At 46.2% G+C, this 26,856-nt stretch overlaps 1 protein-coding gene and 1 pseudogene across 2 annotated transcripts; one reads left to right on the forward strand and one right to left on the reverse strand.

Moving 5' to 3' along the window:
• Window positions 1–6,460: 6,460 nt before the first annotated feature.
• Window positions 6,461–8,229, reverse strand: LOC309566466 (E3 ubiquitin/ISG15 ligase TRIM25-like; annotated as a pseudogene). The gene has a single exon. The product of its transcript is annotated as an E3 ubiquitin/ISG15 ligase TRIM25-like (transcript).
• Window positions 8,230–9,934: 1,705 nt separating this feature from the next.
• On the forward strand, window positions 9,935–11,716 carry LOC309566503 (endophilin-A1-like). Its single transcript, XM_082271676.1, has 2 exons — window positions 9,935–11,213; window positions 11,616–11,716. The coding sequence occupies exon 1, from the start codon at window positions 9,966–9,968 to the stop codon at window positions 11,025–11,027; it is 1,062 nt and encodes a 353-aa protein (XP_082127802.1). The 5' UTR covers window positions 9,935–9,965; the 3' UTR covers window positions 11,028–11,213; window positions 11,616–11,716.
• The last annotated feature ends 15,140 nt before the right edge of the window (window positions 11,717–26,856 follow it).

The following is a 26,856-nucleotide window of genomic DNA, read 5'->3' on the forward strand; positions in this document are numbered from 1 at the left end:
TGGGGGGGTTTTGTGGTATCTTGACATTTCAGGGCCTCCTAAACCGTTAGAGGTAGTGAGAAAATGCAATGAAAAATGTACGCCCTTTGAAATTCTGATGGTGGGGATTTGTTTTTGTGGTCCCGTACACAGCTAGGCTCCCAAAAAGTCTCACATATGTGGTATCTCTGTACTCAGGAGAAGCAGCAGAATATATTTTGGGGTGTAATTACACATATACCCATGGCATGTGTGAGCAATATATCATTTCAATGACAACTTTGTGTAAAAAAAAAAATTTTTTTAGTCATTTTTCAAACACCTGTGACAAAAAAATGAAATATTCAATGAGCTCAACATGCCTCTCAGAACATTCCTTAGGATGTCTACTTTCCAAAAAGTGGTAGTTTGGGGGGGTTTTGTACTGCCCTGCCATTTTAGCACTTCATGAAATGAGATAGGCAGTCAAAAATTAAAGCTGCGTGAATTTCAGTATTTACACCATAGTTTGTAGACGCTATAACTTTTGCGCAAACCAATAAAAATACGCTAATTGAATTTTTTTTGTCAAAGACATGTAGCTAAATATATTTTGGCCAAAAAAAATACATAAATTGAGTATATTGGATATTTTTTAAAAGATAAAGTTGAAAATGTAATTTTTTTGCAAAACTTTTTTTATTAATATCGCAAAAAATAAAAATCGCACAGGTGATCAAATACCACCAAAAGAAAGCTCTGTTTGAGGGAAAAAAAGGACGTAAATTTCGTTTGGGTACCACATTGCATGACCGCACAATTGTCAGTTAAAGTCACACAGTGCCGAGTCGTAAAATACCCCCTGGTCGGAATGGGGGTAAAATCTTCCGGGGCTTAAGTGGTTAATTACCTATTTTTGGCCACTTTGCTTCCATAAAACTGACTGTGACTGGAAATAGGTCTGTTCAGCTTCCTTCCTCTGCTGTAATGAGTGCTGGCTGTGTGCTGGGAACTTTCCCAGACAAAAATGAGTGTAAGGCTGGCTGTGATTGGCTAAGACTCTTGCTGAGTGTGAGATTGGCTGTGATTGGCCACAAACTCCTGATGGGTAATAAAAGTTTAACTCTGTGCTTTCTGGTTTCAATTCTGCTGTGTCTGAGCTTACCTTACAGGCATACAATGAATCTTACAGGCAGATTTTTTCCTTTTGCTTCTGTGAACACAATATACAACTGTTATATGACATCCATACATAAATCACAGTAAATAACTGCTTTTGTCTCTCACATATAAACATATGCACTGTATTGAGGTTATTAGCAGGTCTAGCTGTATATACATGTAAGTCATATTACCAACCTAGGACAGGTTTTAGCTGGCCAGCTACACCTCCTCCCCCAGTGGGAGGGGCTTGTTACCAAACTCTGGGGCTGGTTGTCTTCTTTGCATATATTTTATACCTCTTTGTCTGGGCTCCGGGGGTTGTATTGGAACACGGGGGAGGGGGGGGGGTTCACAGATCATGGGAAAATATATCAGTCTCTTATCTCCAGTAACATGAACACTGCTCATACCAAGCAAAGGAGAGATATTTGTTCCATTCTGTGATGTGTTTGTGTCTTATATATAGGAAAATGTTACATTGTAGGACAATCCTGACCATAGGAAGCCTTGTGTGTCCCAATAAAATGATGGATGTGTTCCATTGGGATTACAAAGTTCTTGTGGAATGTGATGAGGAAATGACAACCTCTGATCCCGGTGAAGGTTCTGGAAGTTTATTTAGAAGAGAAGAGTTACAAAGTAAAAGTAAAGATTAGAAAGTAGAGAGATGAAGGTGGGCGGAGATCCTTAGACATGGCAGGTGGACCAAGGATCTGACCTCTTCATCAAACTGGAGGCTTTTACCCCCCAATCCTGGACAGTTGTCATGGAGGACTGTCCCAAACATCAACATTTTACAGATGAAATCATTCAGTGAAGAATTTGTACAAGCAGCACATCATTCATTACAAGAGACATTCATTTCTGTTATCTCTGAACACCTTATCAGCTTGTCCCACCTCCAGACTCCCAAATCCCTCATTGTAGAAGAAGGAGACCAACTGTCTCTATGTTCCCCAACAAGACCTTCCAAGGATCCGGAGAACAACAATTTCTTCTAATAACATCTTTCTGTAAAGTCATTCTAGACAGAGAATCTGTTATTATATAAAGAACCTAACATTAGCATATAAGCACTTAGTCATCTCATTTCATCATTAGTAAATCACATCATAATTTCTATAATTATTAGTAATTATTTTTATTATTTATAATATTTTTTATAATTGTAATTAACCCCTTCTGGACCGGGCCTATTTCTGACACTTGTTGTTTGCAAGTTAAAATCATTTTTTTTGCTAGAAAATTACTTAGAACCCTCAAACATTATATATACATATTTAGCAGAGACCCTAGAGAATAAAATGGAGATCGTTGCAATATTTTTTATCACACCGTATTTGCACAGCTGTCTTACAAATGCAGTTTTTTTTTTTTTAATTCACTTTTTGATTAAAAAAATAAGAAAACAATAAAGTTAGCCCAATTTTATATATATATAATATTTATATAATGTGAAAGATGATGTTACAACGAGTAAATAGAAACCTAACATGTCATGCTTTAAAATTGCGCACGCTCGTGGAATGGCGATGAATATTGGTACTTAAAAATCCCCATAGGTGACAATTTAAAAATTTCTACAGGTTACCAGTTTAGTGTTACAGAGGAGGTCTGGGGCTCAAATTATTTCACTCACTCTGACGATCGCGGCGATACCTCACATGTGTGGTTTGAACACCGTTTACATATGTGGGCGCGACTTGTGTATGCGTTTGCTTCTACACGCGAGCTATCGGGGATGGGGCGCTTTAATTTTTTTTCCTATTTATCTTTTATTTTTTATTTTTACCCTGTTTGTTTTTTTGACCTCATGATTCTCATTTGCTCTGACATGCATTGTGATCTGGAAGGTCTTATATAGACAGGTGTGTGGCTTTCCTAATCAAGTCCAATCAGTATAATCAAACACAGCTGGACTCAAATGAAGGTGTAGAACCATCTCAAGGATGATCAGAAGAAATGGAAAGCACCTGAGTTAAATATATGAGTGTCACAGCAAAGGGTCTGAATACTTAGGACCATGTGATATTTCAGTTTTTCTTTTTTAATAAATCTGCAACAATGTCAACAATTCTGTGTTTTTCTGTCAGTATGGGGTGCTATGTGTACATTCATGAGGAAGAAGAATCAACTTAAATGATTTTAGCAAATGGCTGCAATATAACAAAGAGTGAAAAATTTAAGGGGGTCTGAATACTTTCCGTACCCACTGTATATATATATATATATCACTTATTATTTTTATTTCATTTGTCTATATTATAATTCTCTCCATCACTCTCCTATCCCTGACCATTCATAGGGTATTTATGTACTCCACCTTTTTATTTACTTCATTTACTTACTAATTGAACCCAACCCCCCCTCCCATTATTTATATATCCCTGATTATATATAGAGGATATTTATTTAGCTAACAATAATAGGTCTGGCCGCCATTATTGTATCTGGTGATTTGAATTTATAGGGAGCGCTGTGTCTGTGGGATTTGGTATATTCACCTTCTCCTCATTACTCTTCAATCTTTATTAATAATGATAAAAGTGCGAAGATCAGATAAAAAAACTCCCATTTCTGAGCGCCTCCAGCGGTAGAACTACATTGGTGTGTAGACTGTCTGATAATAGCGCTCCGCAGTAGCGTGCGTTCCACTTTGTGTTCCCCCTCCCCCGGACGTCCTGGTGGAACGCACGCTACTGCGGAGCGCTATTATCAGACAGTCTACACACCAATGTAGTTCTACCGCTGGAGGCGCTCAGAAATGGGAGTTTTTTATCTGATCTTCGCACTTTTATCATTATTAACCACTTGCTGACCGTACCCTGTATAAGTACATCGGCAGAGCGGCTCTTACAGACACAACAATGTACCGCTACGTTGTTTGCCTGGAGGCAGTCGGGGGGCGAGCGCATGCCGCCAGCGGTGTGCTCCCACCCCCGCTCATCAGTGGGGAAGCCGATGCATGTGTCAGACGGCTCCGATTGCTGCCTGACACCGGCGATTGTTCCTTGCTGAGAGAGAAGGACGATCGGATGTTGTAAACACAGCTGACCGTTCTTCTCCCTGGAATTATCATAGAGATCCTTCTATATAGGATCACGTGTCTCTATAGTCATCTCAGAAGCCACGCCCCACGACAGTTAGAATCACTCCCCTAGGGTCACATTTAACCCTTTGATCACCAACAGTGTTAACCCCTTCCCTGCCAGTGTCATTAGTACAGTGACAGTGCATATTTTTAGCACTGATTACTGTAGTAATGTCACTGGACACCCAAAAGTGTCAAAAATGTCAGTTAGGGGTCCAATATGTCCGCCGCAATGTCGCAGTGCCACAAAAAAAAAGCAGATGGCCGCCATTACTAATAAAAAAAAACAAAAAAACATTAAAAATGACAGAAATCTTTCCCGTAGTTTGTAGACGCAATAACGTTTGCGCAAACCAATCAAAATACGCTTATTGCAATTTTTTTTTTACCAAAAATATGTAGCAGAAAGCAAATTGGCCTAAAATGTTAAAAAATTTTGATTTTTAAATTTTTGTTTTTGAGAATGTTATATAGCAGAACGTGAAAAGTATTGTTTTTTTTTTTTCAAAATTGTCGCTCTTTTTTTTTTTATAGCGCAAAAAAATAAAAATCGCACAGGTGACCAAATACCACCAAAAGAAAGCTCTGTTTGTAGGGAAAAAAGGACGTCAATTTTATTTGGGTGCAGCGTCGCACGACCGCGCAATTGTTCGTTAAAGTAACGCAGTGCTGAATCGCAAAATATGGCCTGGTCATTAAGGGGGAAAATCCTTCCGGTCCAGAATTGGTTAAATAAGGAATATCATCAAGTAGAGACGCCATCTTTCTTCTCATTACCATTACAAGGAATGTAAACATCTCTTGTAATAGAAATAAGCAGGACAGGACCTCTTTAATGTGAGATCTGGGGGGTCACAAAGACCTCACACCTCACATCTACACTAAAAAGCAAAAAAACAAAAAAAACAAAAAATGTTTTCTTTAAATCTGTTGCTAGGCAGCGATGTATGACGTCAGTCCGGTCCTCCAAGGCCATAGAGTGGAGGCGGGGCTATCTTGCCCTCACTCGACTTCCTGCCTGAGGGAAGAGAGGAGCGGATCATTTTCCCCACTACTGGAAGCTCCGGTAAGCGGGGAAAATGACCGGGAAGCGGCGGGAGGGGGAGGGACACCTCTCCCGCCACCCTATAAAGCTGATCCCGCAGCAAATCCGCCACTGGGACCACCCTTATGTTAAAGCGGACCGCCCACCGCTCAAAAAAATACCGGGGTTATGGCTGCTCTCTGCTATCTGCTGCCATAACGCCGGTATTCAGCGTCAAAGTAGCGACGTAGAATGGCGGCGGACGGTCCGGAAGAGGTTAATAATTATTTCTCTTTATCAGATGAATAGGGAATAGAGTAAATGTAACAATCGCTCGGCTCCATAAGGATCATAAAGGTGCCGGGACTGAAGGGGTTAATGGTGATTGTAGTCATCCCTCCCATCATTCTATCTATATCCAATCACTGATCAATATTCCCGTATACAGAGCCGAGGATTTCCACTTCCTGAGACTGTATACCCCCCGTCACCTGTCCACACTACCACACCCACACCACAAAATTGTTCTAGATATGGGGGAGTGGGGGAGGATTAGAACCCCCATCAGGTTTTTACTGCTATCCGGGGCTCCATTAGAGAGATTTCCCCTCACTTCCTGTCCTGGTGACAACGTTTTATCAGACAGGAAATGAAGGAAAAACTACACCAGGGACACAGACAGAAATAAAGATCTGACAGGGGTTCTAATCCTTCCCTTACTCTACTAAAGAAAAGGATTTTTATTTATATCTGTGTTGCTGTTGGAGAGTTTCCCTCACTTCCTGTTTGGTGAAATGTTGTCACCGGGACAGGAAGTGAGGGGAAATCTCTAATGGAGCCCCAGATAGCAGAACAAAGTCTGTAAGTAATCCTCCCCCACACCATACTAAACAGAAAAAACAACATTTTCTTATAGATAGACTGTGATGGTGGAGACCCCAGGGCCGTCATCCTGATCCTGGCTATACTATGTAGTGTGTCACTGACCCAGAACAAGCATGCAGCCAGTGAAGGTTGAACAATCTGCCCTCCTGCATGCTTGTTCCTGGTCAGTGACACACTAGGTGGTGAAGTGAGGTTTAGGATGAAGATGACGGCCCCGGAACCTGCAATTTTATACATAAATCAGTCATGTTTCCTGTCCACTGCTTCCTCCTATTGGATGAGTATTGCACCAATCACCAATCAGATAATCCCCCTTGTGATGTCTCTGGGCAGATCTCTCACTTCTCATTCCCCCCACATATCTTTATACAACCCCCTCCCCATACCCATACCCCAGCATGGAGGGGCTCAGTGAAGGTGGTGGTGAAGGTGTGGAGGTGTCGGATCGGGTCACACAGATCATAAAAGGAGATCCGCCCGGCCTCATAATCCAGATCTATCCTGACTCTCTTACTGGAGACACCGCCAGGTAATGGGATCTCCTTACTGTCATGTATCACTGAGTACTGATTATCCCACAACCTCTCCAAACCCCAGGACTTCTTATTATATCCAATCCGTGACTGATCTCCTCTCCTGTCTATACTGGGGTAACACATCCCGACTCTCCAGCACCGTGACCCCCCGACATCCACTTCCCAGTAATGTCTCCCTGAGGAGAATCTCTGACTGCTCATCACCTGAGGATAATAAAACCTCTCTGGTGTTTCTGGGCGATTCTGATGTGATGAGAAGGATGCAGTTTTCCCGTCATCTGATATATGTAGATTATTAGCAGCTGTCCTCACATCCAGTAATATGTCTGTAACCCCCGACAACCCCGATGTTTGCTGTACAGCCCCAATATTTGGTCCTCCAGCCTGGCGGTGTGAGTGTTGTATGGTGGGGGAGGGTTGGGGGCGTGGCCTGGATGGTTCAGCATCGATGTGACCTTTGCCCTTTGTAGTAGAATGTGGATAGACATGTGTGCCTGTACATTTCTCTACATTTACCCCAGACATGATATCAGATAAACCTGTGTGTAATGTGTGTGAGATCCCCCCCACATCCAGATCCCCTCCATCATGGAGGAGTTTATCATGTCTCTCTCTGTCCTCATCATCTCCATCCTCAGTATCACACAAGTCACCTGTGTCTGATTCCTGTAGGACAGTCAGTGGATCCGTCATGTTACACAGCTCCTCAATGTCCCCCATCTTCCTGGACAGCTCCTCCTTCTTTATTTCCAGATCCTGGACCAGATCATTGATTACCCCGGAGATCCGCTCTGCCTGCCCGGAGATATCCCTCAGGACTCTCTTCTCCAGGTCTTCCAGACGTCTCCTGAGGTCTCTGAACAGGGCAGTGACTCTCTCTGTTTCATCATCTGCTTTTCCTTGTACTTTCCTCCTGCGTTCCTGCAGACTCTGCACTCTTTTCTCCATCTCCTCTCTCTCTGTCATCAGTTTCTGCAGAACATTCCTCAGTTTCTTCTTCTTCATCTCAGAGGCTTCATCCAGAGTCTCCACCTGGTGTCCCCGATGTTCTCCATCCAGCCTGCAGGACACACAGATACAGGAGGAGTCCTCAGTGCAGTAATACCTCAGTAGTTCCTTATGGACGGAGCATTTCCTGTTCTCCAGGGAAGTGGTGGGGTCACATAAGACGTGTTCTGGTTACTTGCTGTGGACTCTCAGGTGATTGTCACACAGAGAAGCTTCACACATCAGACAGGATTTCACAGCAGGTACAGGAGTGTGAATACAGTAAGTACAGAAGACCCCGGACTCCTCCTGATCTGGATGGGTGGACAGGAAATTCTCCACTATGTTACGCAGTGTTATGTTCCTGTGCAGTGCAGGCCGATCCTGGAACTCTTCTCTGCATTCAGGACAGGAATAACCTCCAGACCCCTCCTGTGTATCCAACACACGACCAATACAGTCCCGGCAGAAGTTGTGTCCACATCTCAGGGTTACAGGATCTGTATAAATGTTCAGACAGACGGAACATTCCAGCTCCTTCCTCAGATCAGCAGACGCCATCGCTGACAGCAGACGAGAGAAGTGAAAGTGAAAGTAACCAGTTCACACTAATACACAGGGCGAGGTGACCAGCTCTGTACATTCCTACACAGGGCGAGGTGACCAGTTCTGTACATTCCTACACAGGGCGAGGTGACCAGTTCTGTACACTCCTACACAGGGCGAGGTGACCAGTTCTGTACATTCCTACACAGGGCGAGGTGACCCGTTCTGTACACTCCTACACAGGGCGAGGTGACCCGTTCTGTACACTCCTAGACAGGGTGAGGCTGAGACACGTAGTCATAGAAAATCTTATACAGAGGAACACAGATAATACATGGGAGGATTCCTGACAATAATCTCCCTATCTGGGGGAAAATAAAGAGCATTTAATAAGGTGAGGAAACTTTATGTCAGGAATATTTCTTCCTCCTTTGTAGTATTATTTGAACATTTAATAAACTGAGTTACCCAGAGGAAATGTATTTATCTGAAAGAATACAAGAAATCTGATTGGCTGAGTGTTGGTGCCAAAATGTGCAAATTCCCCGCCCAGCTTCTTCTACGATAGAATAACAACCCACCTGCTTGTAACCCTTTGCCTCTGCCATATTGTGCCCATCCCTTGTCAGAGACCTTCCCACCACATTCCCGATGTTCCGTGAGAATTACCTACCCCGTGAGAAAAACCTACCCTCGTCACTTCCGGCCAGGAACAGCTGAGCAGCGCAGCAGTGCGAATGCTCATAGCTCCGGATACGTAATGGAGCAGCTGAGGAGCTGACTAGTGCGCATGCGCACTACTATGAAATTGTCACGGTGTCCGTGAAAAAAACCTACCCACGCGGCGGTTACATTAAAACAACTGTGCTACAATATGGGTCATCTCCGCTCTTGTCCCTGTCACTTCCCTGATCTGGGCTACTAAATATAAAATCGGCTTTCGGCTCCGTGAATTGTTTTGTGCATACACCCGCCGCCGCTTTTATATTTAGTAGCCCAGATCAGGGAAGTGACAGGGATAGGTGTGGAGATGACTCATATTGCAGCCCAGCTGTTTTAATGTAACCGGCGCGTTACACACTGCCGTGATCATTTCATACTCACCGGAAGTGACGAGGGTAGGCATTTCTCACGGGGTAGGTTTTTCTCACGGAACACCGGCTGTTCTTTATATACAAAAGAAAGGACCACCCAAAATGTATTTCTCTATTGTTCATTGACAGACGCAGCTCCATATCTTCTTAGACCATTGAGTAATGCTCCTCCAATCAGGAATAGTGATGAGCCAAACAACCCCCGGTTCGGTTCGCACCAGAACACCGCGAATGGAGGAAAGGTTCGTTAGAACATGTGAACTCCATTGAAGTCTATTGGACTCAAAGATGAAAAATCAAAAGTCCTCATTTTAAAGGCTTAAATGCAAGTTATTGCCCAAAAAAAGTGTATGGGGTCCGGGTCCTGACCTGGGTACGGTACATGCATCAATGCAAATTTTTTTTTTAAAAACAATCGTTTTTTACAGAAGCAGTGATTTTAATGAAGCTTAAAGTGAAACAATAAAAATGAAAAATTCCTTTAAATATCGTGCCTGGGGGGTCCCCTTAACCACTTATGGACCTGAAGGATTTGCCCCCTTAATGAACAGGCCATATTTTGCAAATCGGCACTGCGTTAATTTAATGGACAATTGTACGATCGTGCGACGCTGTATCTAATTAAAATTGATGCCATTTTGGTACCGCGTCCAACACCATCTCTCTGCACACCAGCCAGCATGTCTGTAGCGGGGTTGAAGAAGCAGTTCCACAAAGCCACTCAGAAAGTGAATGAAAAGGTTGGAGGGGCCGAAGGCACCAAGCTTGATGAGGATTTTAAAGAAATGGAAAGAAAAGTTGATGTGACCAGTAGAGCAGTCCTTGAAATAATGACAAAGTCAATAGAATATCTCCAGCCTAATCCAGCTTCTCGGGCAAAACTCAGTATGATCAACACAATGTCAAAGATCCGTGGACAAGAGAAAGGGCCTGGATATCCTCAAGCTGAGGCCCTGTTAGCAGAAGCCATGTTCAAGTATGGCAGAGAAATTGGAGATGAATCAAACTTTGGCCCAGCTCTTGTCGACGTAGGAGAAGCTATGAGGGAGCTTTCTGATATCAAAGACTCCTTAGACAATGATGTTAAGCAGAATTTCATAGATCCACTGCAAAATCTGCATGACAAAGGTTTAAAGGAAATACAGCACCACTTAAAGAAGCTGGAGGGGAGGCGTCTGGACTTTGATTACAAGAAGAAACGACAAGGCAAGATTACAGATGATGAGATTCGTCAGGCTTTAGAGAAATTTGATGAGTCCAAAGACATTGCAGAATCCAGCATGTTTAACCTTTTGGAGATGGATATTGAACAAGTGAGCCAGCTTTCTGCTCTCATTCAAGCACAACTGGAATATCATAAGCAAGCAGTACAGATTTTACAGCAAGTCACTTCGAAACTGGAACAGAGAATCAGAGATGCTTCAAACCGACCAAGGAGAGAATATCAGCCTAAGCCTCGAATGAATTTGGAACTTGCTTTGCCCGTTGACCTCACTCAACATAATGGAGGAATCTCCCTTGCTACTACTCCAAAACCATCTGGTGCTGCCATGGATCAGCCATGTTTTCGGGCCCTCTATGACTTTGACCCAGAAAACGAAGGAGAACTTGGCTTCAAAGCAGGTGACATCATTACTCTCACCAATCAAATTGATGAAAATTGGTATGAGGGGATGCTTCATGGCCAGTCGGGCTTCTTCCCCATTAACTATGTTGATATCCTTGTCCCACTACCCCACTAAGATGTCTGACATTAACCACAATTCAATTGTACCACTGCTTTTAAATGCTGCTTTCTCCAGATCATCGGTACAAGCGCAGTGGTTTAAACCCCATTACATTCCATGATCATTTCTATTTTTTCTTTATTCCTTTTTTTTTTGTTAATATGTGTCCCTTTTTCAGCTGTTGTATTTCTTTTTACCAGAGTCTTAGGGCTCTTTCACACGGGCGATCCGATCAGATCCCTGTCAGTTTTTTAGGCGGATCTGATCGGATCCACCATGCAGCTCTATGGGGCAGCGGGTGTCAGCGGAGACACCTCCCCTGACACCCGCTGCCATCCGTATCCGATCCTGTCCGTGAAATCCGGACGGATGGAAACCCTATTTTTCCATCCGTTCAGTAATCGGATCGGATCGGATCTGATGAGAGCGGACAAGCGGTCCGCTATCATCCGATCCCCCATAGAGGGCAGCGGGGGCTGAGACACCTCCCTCTCCGCGCTGCAAGCGGAGACGGAGCTGTCATCCGCCCGGCTAAGCGGGGATCGCGGATCGATCCCCGCTGAGCAACACGGATCCGCCTACGGAGCGGACCGTGTGAAAGAGCCCTTAGAGTCCTTTATAATAAATGCAGGAATAACATGTACTTGTTGTGGCAACCTTCCTTCCACATGGATACAGTTCACAGTAGTCTTAACATGCCCAACTGTTATGGTGTTATTTTTTTTTATTATTTTTCTCTTACTGTGTGTTTCCAGAAATAAATGTTGGGCCAAATAAAATATTTCCTAGAAAAAAAAAATAAAAATTGATGCCATTTTTTTCCCCCACAAACAGAGCTTTCTTTTGGTGGTATTTGATCACCTGTGCGATTTTTATTTTTTTGCGCTATAAAAAAAAATGAGCGACTACGACATTGCGGCAGACAGATCGGACCCCTAACTGACATTTTTGACACTTTTTTGGGGGGGGGGAAACCAGTGACATTACTACAGTAATCAATGCTGTAAATATGCACTGTCACTGTAATAGTGACATTGGCAGGGAAGGGGTTATTACAGTGGGTGATAAGGGGTTAAATGTAAGCCTAGAGGAGTGATTCTATCTGTATGGGGCAGGGCTTGTGAAATGATCATAGAGACATGCGATCCTATATAGAAGGTTTACAGGATCTCTATGATCATTCCAGGGAGAAGAACGGTCGGCTGTGTTTACATCAGCCGACCGTTCTACTCTCTCAGCGGGGAGAAATTGCGGGTGGCCGGCGGCAGTCGGAGCCGTCTGCCCTGTGCATCAGAGCCCCCGCTGCCGAGTGGGGCCAGGAGCGTGCCCTCAGTGGTGCACACTCGCCCCCTGGCTGCAGACCGATGTATACCTACAATCTCTCATATAATAATATAATATATATATATATAATTTTTATTTTTTTTTTTTTTGGAATGTCATATAGCAGAATGTGAATTTTTTTTTTTCAAAATTGTCGCTCTTTTTTTGTTTATAGCGCAAAACATAAAAATCGCACAGGTGATCAAATACCACCAAAAGAAAGCTCTGTTTGAGGGGAAAAAAGGACATCCATTTAATTTGGGTACAGCGTCGCACGACCGCACAATTGTCCTTTAAAGTCACACAGTGCCGAATCGTAAAATAGGGCCTGGTCATTAAGGGAGCAAACCCTTCCGGTCTTAAAGTGGATAATGTTTACTCCTCCATGTGTGATGGTGGGGATGGCGTTGTTGGGGTCAACAACACCATTCCTCCTCCATTCCACCATTCCTCCTCCATTCCACCATTCCTCCTCCTCCAAACATGACGAGTTGAGTTGATGCCAAAGAGCTCGATTTTGGTCTCATCTGACCACAACACTTTCACCCAGTTCTCCTCTGAATCATTCAGATGTTCATGAGCAAACATCAGATGTGATTTCCTAAGCAGAGGGACCTTGCCGGGGTTGCAGGATTTCAGTCCTTCATGGCGTAGTGTGTTACCAATTGTTTTCTTGGTGACTATGGTCCCAGCTGCCTTATGATCATTGACAAGATTCTCCTGTGTAGTTCTGGGCTGATTGCTCAACGTTCTCCATCTTCATTGAAACTCTATGAGGGGAGATCTTCCATGGAGCCCCAGACTGAGGGACACTGACAATTATTTTGTGTTTCTTCAATGTTTTTGAAAAATTGCACTAACTGTTGTCACCTCTCACCAAGCTGCTTGGCGATGGTCTTGTAGCCATTCCAGCCTTGTGTAGGTCTCCAATCTTCTCCCTGACATCCTTGGACAGCTCTTTGGTCTTGGCCATGGTGGAGAGATTGGAATCTGATTGATTGATTGCTTCTGTGGACAGGTGTCTTTTATACAGGTAACAAGCTGAGATTAGGAGCACTCCCTATCAGAGAATCCTCCTAATCTCAGCTTGTTACCTGTATAGAAGACACCTGGGAGCCAGAAATCTGGCTGATTGATAGGGGATCAAATACTTATTTCACTCATTAAAATGCAAATCAATTTATAACTTTTTTTGAAATGCGTTTTTCTGGATATTTTGGTTGTTGTTGTTTTCGGTCTCTCACTGGTAAAATAAACCGGCTATCAAAATTATAGACTGATCATTTCTTTGTCAGTGGGCAAATGTACAACATCAGCAGGGGATCAAATACTTTTTCCCTTCGCTGTGTATATACAGTACCTCACAAAAGTGAGTACATCCCTCATATTTTTGTAAATATTTTATTCTATCTTTTCATGTGACAACACTGAAGAAATGACACTTTGCTACAATGTAAAGTAGTGAGTGTACAGCTTGTATAACAGTGTACGTTTGCTGTCCCCTCAAAATAATTCAGCACACAGCCATTAATGTCTAAACCGCTGGCAACAAAAGTGAGTACACCCCTAAGAGAAAATGTCCAAATTGGGCCCAATTAGCCATTTTCCCTCCCTGGTGACTCGTTAGTGTTACAAGGTCTCAGGTGTGAATGGGGAGCAGGTGTGTTAAATTTGGTGTTATCGCTCTCACTCTCTCATACTGGTCACTGGAAGTTCAACATGGCACCTCATGGCAAAGAACTCTCTGAGGATCTGAAAAAAAGAATTGTTGCTCTACATAAAGAGGGCCTAGGCTATAAGAAGATTGCCAAGACCCTGAAACTGAGCTGCAGCACTGTGGCCAAGACCATACAGCGGTTTACCAGGACAGGTTCCACTCAGAACAGGCCTCACCATGGTCGACCAAAGATGTTGAGTGCTCAGCATCATAGGCAGAGGTTGTCTTTGGGAAATAGAGGTATGAGTGCTGCCAGCATTGCTGCAGAAGTTGAAGGGGTGGGGGAGGAGTCAGCCTGTCAGTGCTCAGACCATACGCCGCACAATGCATCACATTGGTCTGCATGGCTGTCGTCCCAGAAGGAAGCCTCTTCTAAAGATGATGCACAAGAAAGCCCGCAAACAGATTGCTGAAGACAAGCAGACTAAGGACATGGATTACTGGAACCATCTCCTGTGGTCTGATGAGACCAAGATAAACTTATTTGGTGTCAGATGGTGTCAGGCGTGTGTGGGGGCAACCAGGTGAGGAGTACAAAGACAAGTGTGTCTTCCTACAGTCAAGCATGGTGGTGGGAGTGTCATGGTCTGGGGCTGCATGAGTGCTGCCGGCACTGGGGGGCTACAGTTCACTGAGGGAACCATGAATGCCAACATGTACTGTGACATACTGAAGCAGAGCATGATCCCCTCCCTTCAGAGACTGGGCCGCAGGGCAGTATCCCAACATGATAACGACCCCAAACACCTCCAAGATGACCCCTGCCTTGCTAAAGAAGCCGATGGTAAAGGTGATGGACTGGCCAAGCATTTCTCCAGACCTAAACCCTATTGAACATCTGTGGGGCATCCTCAAATGCAGTGGCGGCTGCTGCTCCATGGGCCGGGGGGGGGGGGCGACAGACGGACTACACCATACCCCCCCTGACCACACCAGCTCCAGCCTGCACTGTCCCCCCCCCGGTCACCAGTCCCCAGTCCCCCACAAGCTCCAGCCAACACTGTCCCCCACCAGCTGCAGTCCGCACTGTCCCCCCCCCGGTCACTTGTCCCCAGTCCCCCACAAGCTTCAGCCAACACTGTCCCCCACCAGCTGTAGTCCGCACTGTCTCCCCCCACCCAGGTCGCCGGCTCACTCACCCTGGCCAGGCAGCGGTGGTGGCTTCCCCCTCAGTCTCCTCCATCCTCCTCCTCTGCTCCTTGGCCAATTGCATGGCTTTTCCTTTCGGCCAATCGGGAAACAGGTCCCAGGACCCGCTTCCTGATTGGCTAGGAGGAGAATCGGTGTGGCAATAGTGAATATTCATTAGCTATTGTCATACAACTCGGTGGGCTCAGGCGCAGTGCTGTGCGCCCCAAGCCCACCCTTTTTTGGAGCCTATTAAAAAAAAAAACCCTAATTGGAATCCATGCGTCCCGCATGTAGATTAGGGGGCCAGATGCATGGATGGGGGCGGCGCCCCTGCGCCCCCAATGCACCAGCTGCCACTGCTCAAATGGAAGGTGGAGGAGCGCAAGGTCTCTAACATCCACCAGCTCTGTGATGTCATCATGGAGGAGGGGAAGAGGACTGCAGTGACAACCTGTGAAGCTCTGGTGAACTCCATGCCCAAGAGGGTTAAGGCAGTGCTGGAAAATAATGGTGGCCACACAAAATATTGTCACTTTGGGCCCAATTTGAACATTGTCACTTAGGGGTGTACTGACTTTTGTTGCCAGTGGTTTAGACATTAATGGCTGTGTGTTGAGTTATTTTGAGGGGACAGTAAATTTACACTGTTATACAAGCTGTACACTCACTACTTTACATTGTAGCAAAGTCTCATTTCTTCAGTGTTGTCACATGTAAAGATAGAATAATGGGAGGGGTGTACTTACTTTTGTCAGATACTGTGTGTATATATAAGCTTGAAATTTTTGTAGCCATAAAAAACCTGAGACACTTCTGGGCCATTAGCCAGATCGGCACGATATATGTGTGTATACGGGACGTCTGTCTGATGTATGGCGCAGCTTTTATTATTGAACCATAACTCCCATATTACCCAGTCCTGGATTCCGGAACAAAGCATTGCAATCTCATCTACAAACCACAGCAAGACTTTTTCTTCTTACATTTTGTTATTGAAAACCTTTAACAGGCTGACACACGCTGGAGGCACGCAGGATGAAAGCAAGGCCTGGCCAATCCCCATGCAGGGAGCGGCAGACAACGGCCACACCCATGGAGGAAATAGAAATTGGCATTGTAACCTCCATCCAATCATAAGAGAATCTCCCAACAATTCACACAAATAAGTAACAAGAGAAATATCACAAAGTGGTTGATAAGTGCCCCACCCCGGCCAAAGCTCAGGGCAGGGCGGGGGCAGATAGTCACCAGGAAAGATCCAGGGTAAAAATAAAGCAGGATGGAGGGGTGGTTGGGGGGGGGGGGCAGATAGTCACCAGGAAAGGTCCAGGGTAAAAATAAAGCAGGATGGAGGGGTGGTTGGGGGGGGGGGGGCAGATAGTCACCAGGAAAGGTCCAGGGTAAAAATAAAGCAGGATGGAGGGGTGGTTGGGGGGGGGGGGGCAGATAGTTACCAGGAAAGGTCCAGGGTAAAAAATAAGGCAGGATGGAGGTGCGGTTGGGGGGGGGGGGCAGATAGTCACCAGGAAAGATCCAGGGTAAAAATAAAGCTGGATGGAGGGGTGGTTGGGGGGGGGGGCAGATAGTTACCAGGAAAGGTCCAGGGTAAAAAATAAAGCAGGATGGAGGTGCGGTTGGGGGGGGGGGGCAGATAGTCACCAGGAAAGGTCCAGGGTAAAAATAAAGCAGGATGGAGGTGCGGTTGGGGGGGGGGGGGCAGATAGTTACCAGGAAATGTCCAGGGTAAAAAATAAAGCAGGATGGAGGGGTGGTTGGGGGGGGGGCAGATAGTTACCAGGAAAGGTCCAGGGTAAAAAATAAAGCAGGATGGAGGTGCGGTTGGGGGGGGGGGGCAGATAGTCACCAGGAAAGGTCCAGGGTAAAAATAAAGCAGGATGGAGGTGCGGTTGGGGGGGGGGGGGCAGATAGTTACCAGGAAAGGTCCAGGGTAAAAAATAAAGCAGGATGGAGGTGCGGTTGGGGGGGGGGGCAGATAGTCACCAGGAAAGGTCCAGGGTAAAAATAAAGCAGGATGGAGGTGCGGTTGGGTGGGGGGGGGGGCAGATAGTCACCAGGAAAGGTCCAGGGTAAAAAATAAGGCAGGATGGAGGTGCGGTTGGGGGGGGGGGCAGATAGTCACCAGGAAAGGTCCAGGGTAAAAATAAAGCAGGATGGAGGTGCGGTTGGGGGGGGGGCAGATAGTTACCAGGAAAGATCCAGGGTAAAAATAAAGCAGGGTGGAGGTGCGGTTGGGGGGGGGGGCAGATAGTCACCAGGAAAGATCCAGAGTAAAAAATAAAGCAGGATGGAGGTGCGGTTGGGGGGGGGGGCAGATAGTCACCAGGAAAGGTCCAGGGTAAAAAATAAAGCAGGATGGAGGTGCGGTTGGGGGGGGGGGGGGGGCAGATAGTCACCAGGAAAGGTCCAGAGTAAAAAATAAAGCAGAATGGAGGTGCGGTTGGGGGGGGGGGGCAGATAGTTACCAGGAAGGATCCAGGGTAAAAGTAAAGCAGGATGAAGGGGTGGTTGGGGGGAGGGGGCAGATAGTTACCAGAAAAGATCCAGGGTAAAAATAAGGCAGGATGGAGGAGCGGTTGGGGGGGAGGGGGGGCAGATAGTTACCAGGAAAGATCCAGGGTAAAAATAAGGCAGGATGGAGGGGCGGTTGGGGGGGAGGGGGGGCAGATAGTTACCAGGAAAGATCCAGGGTAAAAATAAAGCAGGGTGGAGGGGTGGTTGAGGGGGGGGGGCAGATAGTTACCAGGAAGGATCCAGGGTAAAAATAAAGCAGGATAGAGGTGTAGTTGGGGGGGGGGGGGGCAGATAGTTACCAGAAAAGATCCAGGGTAAAAATAAAGCAGGATGGAGGGGTGGTTGGGGGGGGGGGCAGATAGTTACCAGAAAAGATCCAGGGTAAAAATAAAGCAGGGTGGAGGTGCAGTTGTGGGGGGGCAGATAGTCACCAGGAAAGATCCAGAGTAAAAAATAAAGCAGGATGGAGGTGCGGTTGGGGGGGGGGCAGATAGTCACCAGGAAAGGTCCAGGGTAAAAAATAAAGCAGGATGGAGGTGCGGTTGGGGGGGGGGGGCAGATAGTCACCAGGAAAGGTCCAGAGTAAAAAATAAAGCAGAATGGAGGTGCGGTTGGGGGGGGGGGGCAGATAGTTACCAGGAAGGATCCAGGGTAAAAGTAAAGCAGGATGAAGGGGTGGTTGGGGGGAGGGGGCAGATAGTTACCAGAAAAGATCCAGGGTAAAAATAAGGCAGGATGGAGGGGCGGTTGGGGGGGAGGGGGGGCAGATAGTTACCAGGAAAGATCCAGGGTAAAAATAAGGCAGGATGGAGGGGCGGTTGGGGGGGAGGGGGGGCAGATAGTTACCAGGAAAGATCCAGGGTAAAAATAAAGCAGGGTGGAGGGGTGGTTGAGGGGGGGGGGGGGCAGATAGTTACCAGGAAGGATCCAGAGTAAAAATAAAGCAGGATGGAGGGGTGGTTGGGGGGGGGGCAGATAGTTACCAGGAAGGATCCAGGGTAAAAATAAAGCAGGATGGAGGGGTGGTTGGGGGGGGGGCAGATAGTTACCAGGAAAGATCCAGGGTAAAAATAAAGCAGGATGGAGGTGCGGTTGGGGGGGGGGGGGGGGCAGATAGTCACCAGGAAAGATCCAGGGTAAAAAATAAAGCAGGATGGAGGTGCGGTTGGGGGGGGGGGGGGGGCAGATATTCACCAGGAAGGATCCAGGGTAAAAATAAAGCAGGATGGAGGGGTGGTTGGGGGGGGGGGGCAGATAGTTACCAGGAAAGATCCAGGGTAAAAATAAAGCAGGATGGAGGTGCGGTTGGGGGGGGGGGGCAGATATTCACCAGGAAGGATCCAGGGTAAAAATAAAGCAGGATGAAGGGGTGGTTGGGGGGAGGGGGGGGCAGATAGTCACCAGGAAAGGTCCAGGGTAAAAATAAAGCAGGATGGAGGGGTGGTTGGGGGGGGTGGCAAATAGTCACCAGGAAAGGTCCAGGGTAAAAAATAAAGCAGAATGGAGGTGCAGTTGGGGGGGGGGGGCAGATAGTTACCAGAAAAGATCCAGGGTAAAAATAAAGCAGGGTGGAGGTGCGGTTGGGGGGGGGGCAGATATTCACCAGGAAGGATCCAGGGTAAAAATAAAGCAGGATGGAGGGGTGGTTGGGGGGGGGGGCAGATAGTCACCAGGAAAGATCCAGGGTAAAAATAAAGCAGGATGGAGGGGCGGTTGGGGGGGGGGGGGGAGGGGGGTTACCGCGGGTTCTCCAGGTCGCTGTCACAACTTTCAGATGTAAGATCTAAATAAAGAATTTTTTACAATTTTGCAGGAGAATCATAGACAAAAAAAAATAAAAAAAAAGAATAAAGACAAAAAAAAGAGGCTTACCCCCTTAAGTCCCGGAAGTTTTACCCCCCTTAATGACCAGGTCAGTCATTTAATGCGATTCGGCACTGCGTTACTTTAACTGACGATTGAGCGGTCATGTGACGCTGGCGTCCTTTTTTCCCCCACATATAAAGATTTCTTTCGGGGGTATTTGATCTCCTCTGCGGTTTTTATTTTTTGCGCTAAAAACAAAAAAGTGCGACAATTTTGAAAAAATAAAATATTTTTTTTACTTTCTGCTATAAAACTTCCAATAAAAAAAAGTTATCGCGTCTACAAACTACGGGGATATTTATATGGAATTTGTATTTATTTATTTTTTTTTACTAGTAATGGCGGCGATCAGCGATTTATAGGGGGACTGCGACATTGCAGTGGACAGATTGGACCCCTAACTGACAGCTTTGAAGTTTTTTTTGGGGACAGTGACAACAATACAGTGATCAGTGCTAAAATATGCACTGTCACTGTACTAATGACACTGGCTGGGAAGGTGTAAACATGAGGGGCAATCAAAGGGTTAAGTGTGTGCTTAGGGAGTGCTTTCTAACTGTGGGGGAGGTGGATTAACTTGGGGGGGGAGACAGTGATCTGCCTTCCTGCTAAGCAGAAACACAAGATCTCCATCTTCCTCTTTATAAAATTGCCGTTCTCCCTCTCCTGTGAACGATCGGCAGGTCCCGGTAGACATCAAGTCCGCCAGACCCATTGATTGGCTCCCGCTGTGTCCAATCAGCTGTCAGAGCCCCCCTTACCGAGCTCTGCAGAGTTTGTCTTCAGCTCTCCGCCCCCATTTTCCTGCAACCTCAGACAATCCTTAAATATTCAGAACTTTGAATGGATGTAGAGAGGAGAAGACTGCAGATAAACAGGTACAACGTATGTAGGAGGATTTGTTTCATCTCTGTGTATCACCTGAGGACAGTCACTTCACCGGGGATATGGAATGATTTACAACCACTTTATGTGTTAAGGGTTAAAAAAATTGAAAATAGCAAAACAATTATCAGAAAACAATAGCTAAATGTAACGAGGAAGAAGTCATCAAATAGACGACGCGTTTCATTCACATTCACATTTATATTTCCTTATTTAGGAGATCATTTAATAAATGACAGATATTTGGATACATCTCCGCTCCGGAGAAAACAATGAACAATGGGCTGCATTGTGTATTAAACATCAACATCCTGGTATCTCACATATCTAAAACACGCATTGTATGTCCGTCTGTACTGATTCCATGTCCTCCTTCTGTTCTACATGGGGGGAGTGACAGTAACATATCAATGAGGGGGGGGGGGAGTGACAGTAACATATCAATGAGGGGGGGGGGAGTGACAGTAACATATCAATGAGGGGGGGGGGAGTGACAGTAACATATCAATGAGGTGGGGGGGAGTGACAGTAACATATCAATGAGGTGGGGGGGAGTGACAGTAACATATCAATGAGGTGGGGGGGGTAACAGTAACATATCAATGAGGTGGGGGGGTAACAGTAACATATCAATGAGGTGGGGGGAGTGACAGTAACATATCAATGAGGTGGGGGGGGGTAACAGTAACATATCAATGAGGTGGGGGGAGTGACAGTAACATATCAATGAGGGGGGGGGAGTGACAGTAAAATATCAATGAGGTGGGGGGGAGTGACATTAACATATCAATGAGGGGGGGGGGGTGGGGAGTGATAGTAACATATCAATGAGGTGGGGGGGTAACAGTAACATATCAATGAGGGGGGGTGGGGAGTGACAGTAACATATCAATGAGGTGGGGGGAGTGACATTAACATATCAATGAGGGGGGGGGAGTGACAGTAACATATCAATGAGGGGGGGGGAGTGACAGTAACATATCAATGAGGTGGGGGGAGTGACATTAACATATCAATGAGGGGGGGGGGGTGACAGTAACATATCAATGAGGTGGGGGGAGTGACAGTAACATATCAATGAGGTGGGGGGGGGTGACAGTAACATATCAATGAGGTGGGGGGAGTGACAGTAACATATCAATGAGGTGGGGGGGGGTAACAGTAACATATCAATGAGGGGGGGGGGGAGTGACAGTAAAATATCAATGAGGTGGGGGGAGTGACATTAACATATCAATGAGGGGGGGTGGGGAGTGATAGTAACATATCAATGAGGGGGGGGGGTGGGGAGTGACAGTAACATATCAATGAGGGGGGGGTGGGTGGGGAGTGACAGTAACATATCAATGAGGTGGGGGGAGTGACATTAACATATCAATGAGGGGGGGAGTGACAGTAACATATCAATGAGGGGGGGGAGTGACAGTAACATATCAATGAGGTGGGGGGAGTGACAGTAACATATCAATGAGGGGGGGGAGTGACAGTAACATATCAATGAGGTGGGGGGGGGGTAACAGTAACATATCAATGAGGGGGGGAGTGACAGTAACATATCAATGAGGGGGGGGGGGTGGGGAGTGATAAGTAACATATCAATGAGGGGGGGGAGTGATAGTAACATATCAATGAGGTGGGGGGAGTGACAGTAACATATCAATGAGGGGGGGTGGGGAGTGATAGTAACATATCAATGATTTGGGGGGGGGGTAACAGTAACATATCAATGAGGTGGGGGGAGTCACAGTAACATATCAATGAGGGGGGGAGGAGTGACAGTAACATATCAATGAGGGGGGTGGGGAGTGACAGTAACATATCAATGAGGGGGGGTGGGGAGTGATAGTAACATATCAATGAGGTGGGGGGGTAACAGTAACATATCAATGAGGTGGGGGGAGTCACAGTAACATATCAATGAGGGGGGGGGAGTGACAGTAACATATCAATGAGGGGGGGTGGGGAGTGACAGTAACATATCAATGAGGGGGGGGAGTGACAGTGACATATCAATGAGGTGGGGGGGAGTGACAGTAACATATCAATGAGGGGGGGGAGTGACAGTAACATATCAATGAGGGGGGGGGTGACAGTAACATATCAATGAGGGGGTGGGGAGTGACAGTAACATATCATTGAGGGGGGGGAGTGACAGTAACAAATCAATGTGGGGGGGGGGGAGTGATAGCAACATATCAATGAGGTGGGGGGGGGGGGTTAGAGTAACATATCAATGAGGTGGGGGGAGTGACAGTAACATATCAATGAGGGGGGGGAGTGACAGTAACATATCAATGAGGGGGGGAGTGACAGTAACATATCAATGAGGTGGGGGGGGGGTAACAGTAACATATCAATGAGGTTGGGGGGGGGGGTAACAGTAACATATCAATGAGGTGGGGGGAGTGACAGTAACATATCAATGAGGTGGGGGGAGTGACAGTAAAATATCAATGAGGTGGGGGGGGTGACATTAACATATCAATGAGGGGGGGTGGGGAGTGATAGTAACATATCAATGAGGTGGGGGGGGGGTAACAGTAACATATCAATGAGGGGGGGTGGGGAGTGACAGTAACATATCAATGAGGTGGGGGAGTGACATTAACATATCAATGAGGGGGGGGGGGGTGACAGTAACATATCAATGAGGTGGGGGGAGTGACAGTAACATATCAATGAGGGGGGGGGGAAGTGACAGTAAAATATCAATGAGGTGGGGGGAGTGACATTAACATATCAATGAGGGGGGGTGGGGAGTGACAGTGACATATCAATGAGGTGGGGGGGGGGGTAACAGTAGCATATCAATGAGGGGGGGGTGGGGAGTGACAGTAACATATCAATGAGGTGGGGGGAGTGACAGTAACATATCAATGAGGGGGGGGGGGAGGGAGTGACAGTAACATATCAATGAGGTGGGGGGAGTGACAGTAACATATCAATGAGGGGGGGGAGTGACAGTAACATATCAATGAGGGGGGGGAGTGACAGTAACATATCAATGGGGGGGGGGAGTGACAGTAACATATCAATGAGGTGGGGGGGGAGTGACAGTGACATATCAATGAGGGGGGGGGAGTGACAGTAACATATCAATGAGGGGGGGGAGTGACAGTAACATATCAATGAGGTGGGGGGGGGAGTGACAGTGACATATCAATGAGGGGGGGGGAGTGACAGTAACATATCAATGAGGGGGGGGAGTGACAGTAACATATCAATGAGGTGGGGGGGGGGGGGTAACAGTAACATATCAATGAGGTGGGGGGAGTGACAGTAACATATCAATGAGGGGGGGGAGTGACAGTAACATATCAATGAGGGGGGGGAGTGACAGTAACATATCAATGAGGGGGGGGGGGGTGACAGTAACATATCAATGAGGGGGGGGGAGTGACAGTAACATATCAATGAGGTGGGGGGGGGTAACAGTAACATATCAATGAGGTGGGGGGAGTGACAGTAACATATCAATGAGGGGGGGGAGTGACAGTAACATATCAATGAGGGGGGGGGTGACATTAACATATCAATGAGGGGGGGGGAGTGACAGTAACATATCAATGAGGTGGGGGGGGGGGGTAACAGTAACATATCAATGAGGTGGGGGGAGTGACAGTAACATATCAATGAGGGGGGGGGGGAGTGACAGTAACATATCAATGAGGGGGGGAGTGACAAAGGGTATAGGGGAGATACACTATATTACCAAAAGTATTGGGACGCCTCTCTATATACACTATATTACCAAAAGTATTGGGACGCCTCTCCATATACACAATATTACCAAAAGTATTGGGACCCCTCTCCATATACACTATATTACCAAAAGTATTGGGACGCCTCTCTATATACACGATGTTACCAAAAGTATTGGGACGCCTCTCTATATACACTATATTACCAAAAGTATTGGGACGCCTCTCTATATACACGATGTTACCAAAAGTATTGGGACGCCTCTCTATATACACTATATTACCAAAAGTATTGGGACGCCTCTCTATATACATGATGTTACCAAAAGTATTGGGACGCCTCTCTATATACACTATATTACCAAAAGTATTGGGACGCCTCTCTATATACATGATGTTACCAAAAGTATTGGGACGCCTCTCTATATACACGATGTTACCAAAAGTATTGGGACGCCTCTCTATATACACGATGTTACCAAAAGTATTGGGACGCCTCTATATACACTATATTACCAAAAGTATTGGGACACCCCTCTATATACACTATATTACCAAAAGTATTGGGACGCCTGCCTTTACACACACATGAACTTTAATGGCATCCCAGTCTTAGTCCGTAGGGTTTAATAATGAGTTGGCTCCCCCTTTGCAGCTATAACAGCTTTAACTCTTCTGGGAAGGCTGTCCACAAGGTTTAGGAGTGTCTATGGGAATGTTTCACCATTCTTCCAGAAGTGCATTTGTGAGGTCAGGCACTGATGTTGGACAAGAAGACCTGGCTCGCAGTTGCATTCATCTCAAAGGTGTTCTGTCAGGTTGAGGTCAGGACTCTGTGCAGGCCAGTCAATTTCCTCCACCCCAAACTCGCTTATCCATGTCTTTATGGACCTTGCTTTGTGCACTGGTCCCAATCATTTGGTGGAGGGGGGATTATGGTGTAGGGTTTTTTTTTTCAGGGGTTGGGTTTGGCCCCTTAGTTCCAGTGAAGGGAACCCTTAAGGCGTCAGCATACCAAGACATTTTGGCCAATTTCATGCTCCCAACTTTATGGGAAGAGTTTGGGGATGGCCCCTTCCTGTTCCAACATGACTGCACACCAATGCACAAAGCAAGGTTCATAAAGACATGGGTGAGCGAGTTTGGGGTGGAGGAACTTGACTGATCTGCACAGAGTCCTTACCTCAACCTGATAGAACAACTTTCGGATGAATTAGAGCGCAGACTGTGAGCCAAGTCTTCTCGTCCACATCAGTGCCTGACCTCACAAATGCACTTCTGGAAGAATGGTCAAACATTCCCATAGACACACCAGAGGGATCTATGGGTACTGTCCTGCTCCAACTGGACCCCTTGTCTGGTTGAAGAGCATCAACATCTGTCCACTATTCAGACAAGATGAAGTGCCTTGTAGTACTGGGACAAGTCAGGGAAGCCTAGGCCTCTGTCGTGTTTAAGGATTGTGAGTAGTAGTAGAGAGGAATGCATACTGGGGTTGTAGTTTCATATAAATGTCAGTAGCAGAGAATGTAAGTGGGAGAAATAAAATATCACGGTACCATTGAGATCAGATATAAGATCTGGGGTCAGGTCACTTTGAAAGTGCTACTTCTCCTGATCCATGTAAAAGTCAGTGCTTACCAGCATCAAAGGTCCTTGTGTCAAAAAATGATCTTCACACAATGTACTTGGGTCAGGTGAAATCCAGGTTCACTGGTATATAGGACTAGAATGTGCCCAACAGAAAGGCAAGTCCCTCTTCAATACCTATAGCCTGTCTAAGGTAAAAGAAATGTTAAGGGCTCCAATCAGGGGCAATTTATTTTGAAATTGGAAAGATCTCCATATTGCTTACAAAGTATCAGTAGGTTAGGAGAGGCCAATCTTTGGGTTGGATATGAAAAAGAGACGGCTGTCAGCGTATATTGCTATTGTATGATATGTATGTGCAGTGGCAGACCTTCAATAGTCTTATTTTCTCTAGAGGTACCTAAAGTGGTTCCAGAGTTAATATAAAAATGTAATGAGAAAGTGGACATCCCTGTTGGGTACCATTAGAGAGGACAAAATAGTCTGAACAAGTCTCATGAATTCCGACTCCTGCCTTGGGGGATGGAATAGAGGGCTGAGATCCAGGACATTATGTGAGTTCCCAGGCCAATGTATGACAGGGTTGACTTTAAGGAGGAACTTCACTCCCCTGTACATCTTTTCCCCTCTTACCTTGTCTACGGGTTTGTGCTCAGAAAACATGAACCTCCAATGAATCCTGCTTTGTCTTGCTGTGATCTACAATCCGTTGCTGCATGCTGGGTCCCATGCCACCATCTTCCCTTGTGACATCTTCGGGAACTGGCTGTCTCTTTTCAGTACAGACAGTTTACCCCCGATGACACACCCTCTCCTGAGCCGAGGCCTTCCTAGGATATGTGATGCGCATATCCCAAGAGCCTTCAGGAGCAGAGGAGGCTAAAGTGGAGACAGGGGCAAGATGGGGTGTAAAAACAAAAGTGGGAAACAAAAAATGGCTTTTCAGATTGTGGAGAGGTGAGGATTGTAGGATTAAAAGTGGAAGGTCTCCTTTAATGAGAAGGTCTCACTATAATCTTTTTCTGTGCATCCAGGGGATATGCATATATCATGCATATATCGTATATCATTTAGTTCCATTCTGTCTGCTTGTGCTGGC

Source organism: Pelophylax lessonae (assembly GCF_965119305.1).
Source record: "Pelophylax lessonae genome assembly, chromosome: 1".
NCBI classification, from domain to species: domain Eukaryota; kingdom Metazoa; phylum Chordata; class Amphibia; order Anura; family Ranidae; genus Pelophylax; species Pelophylax lessonae.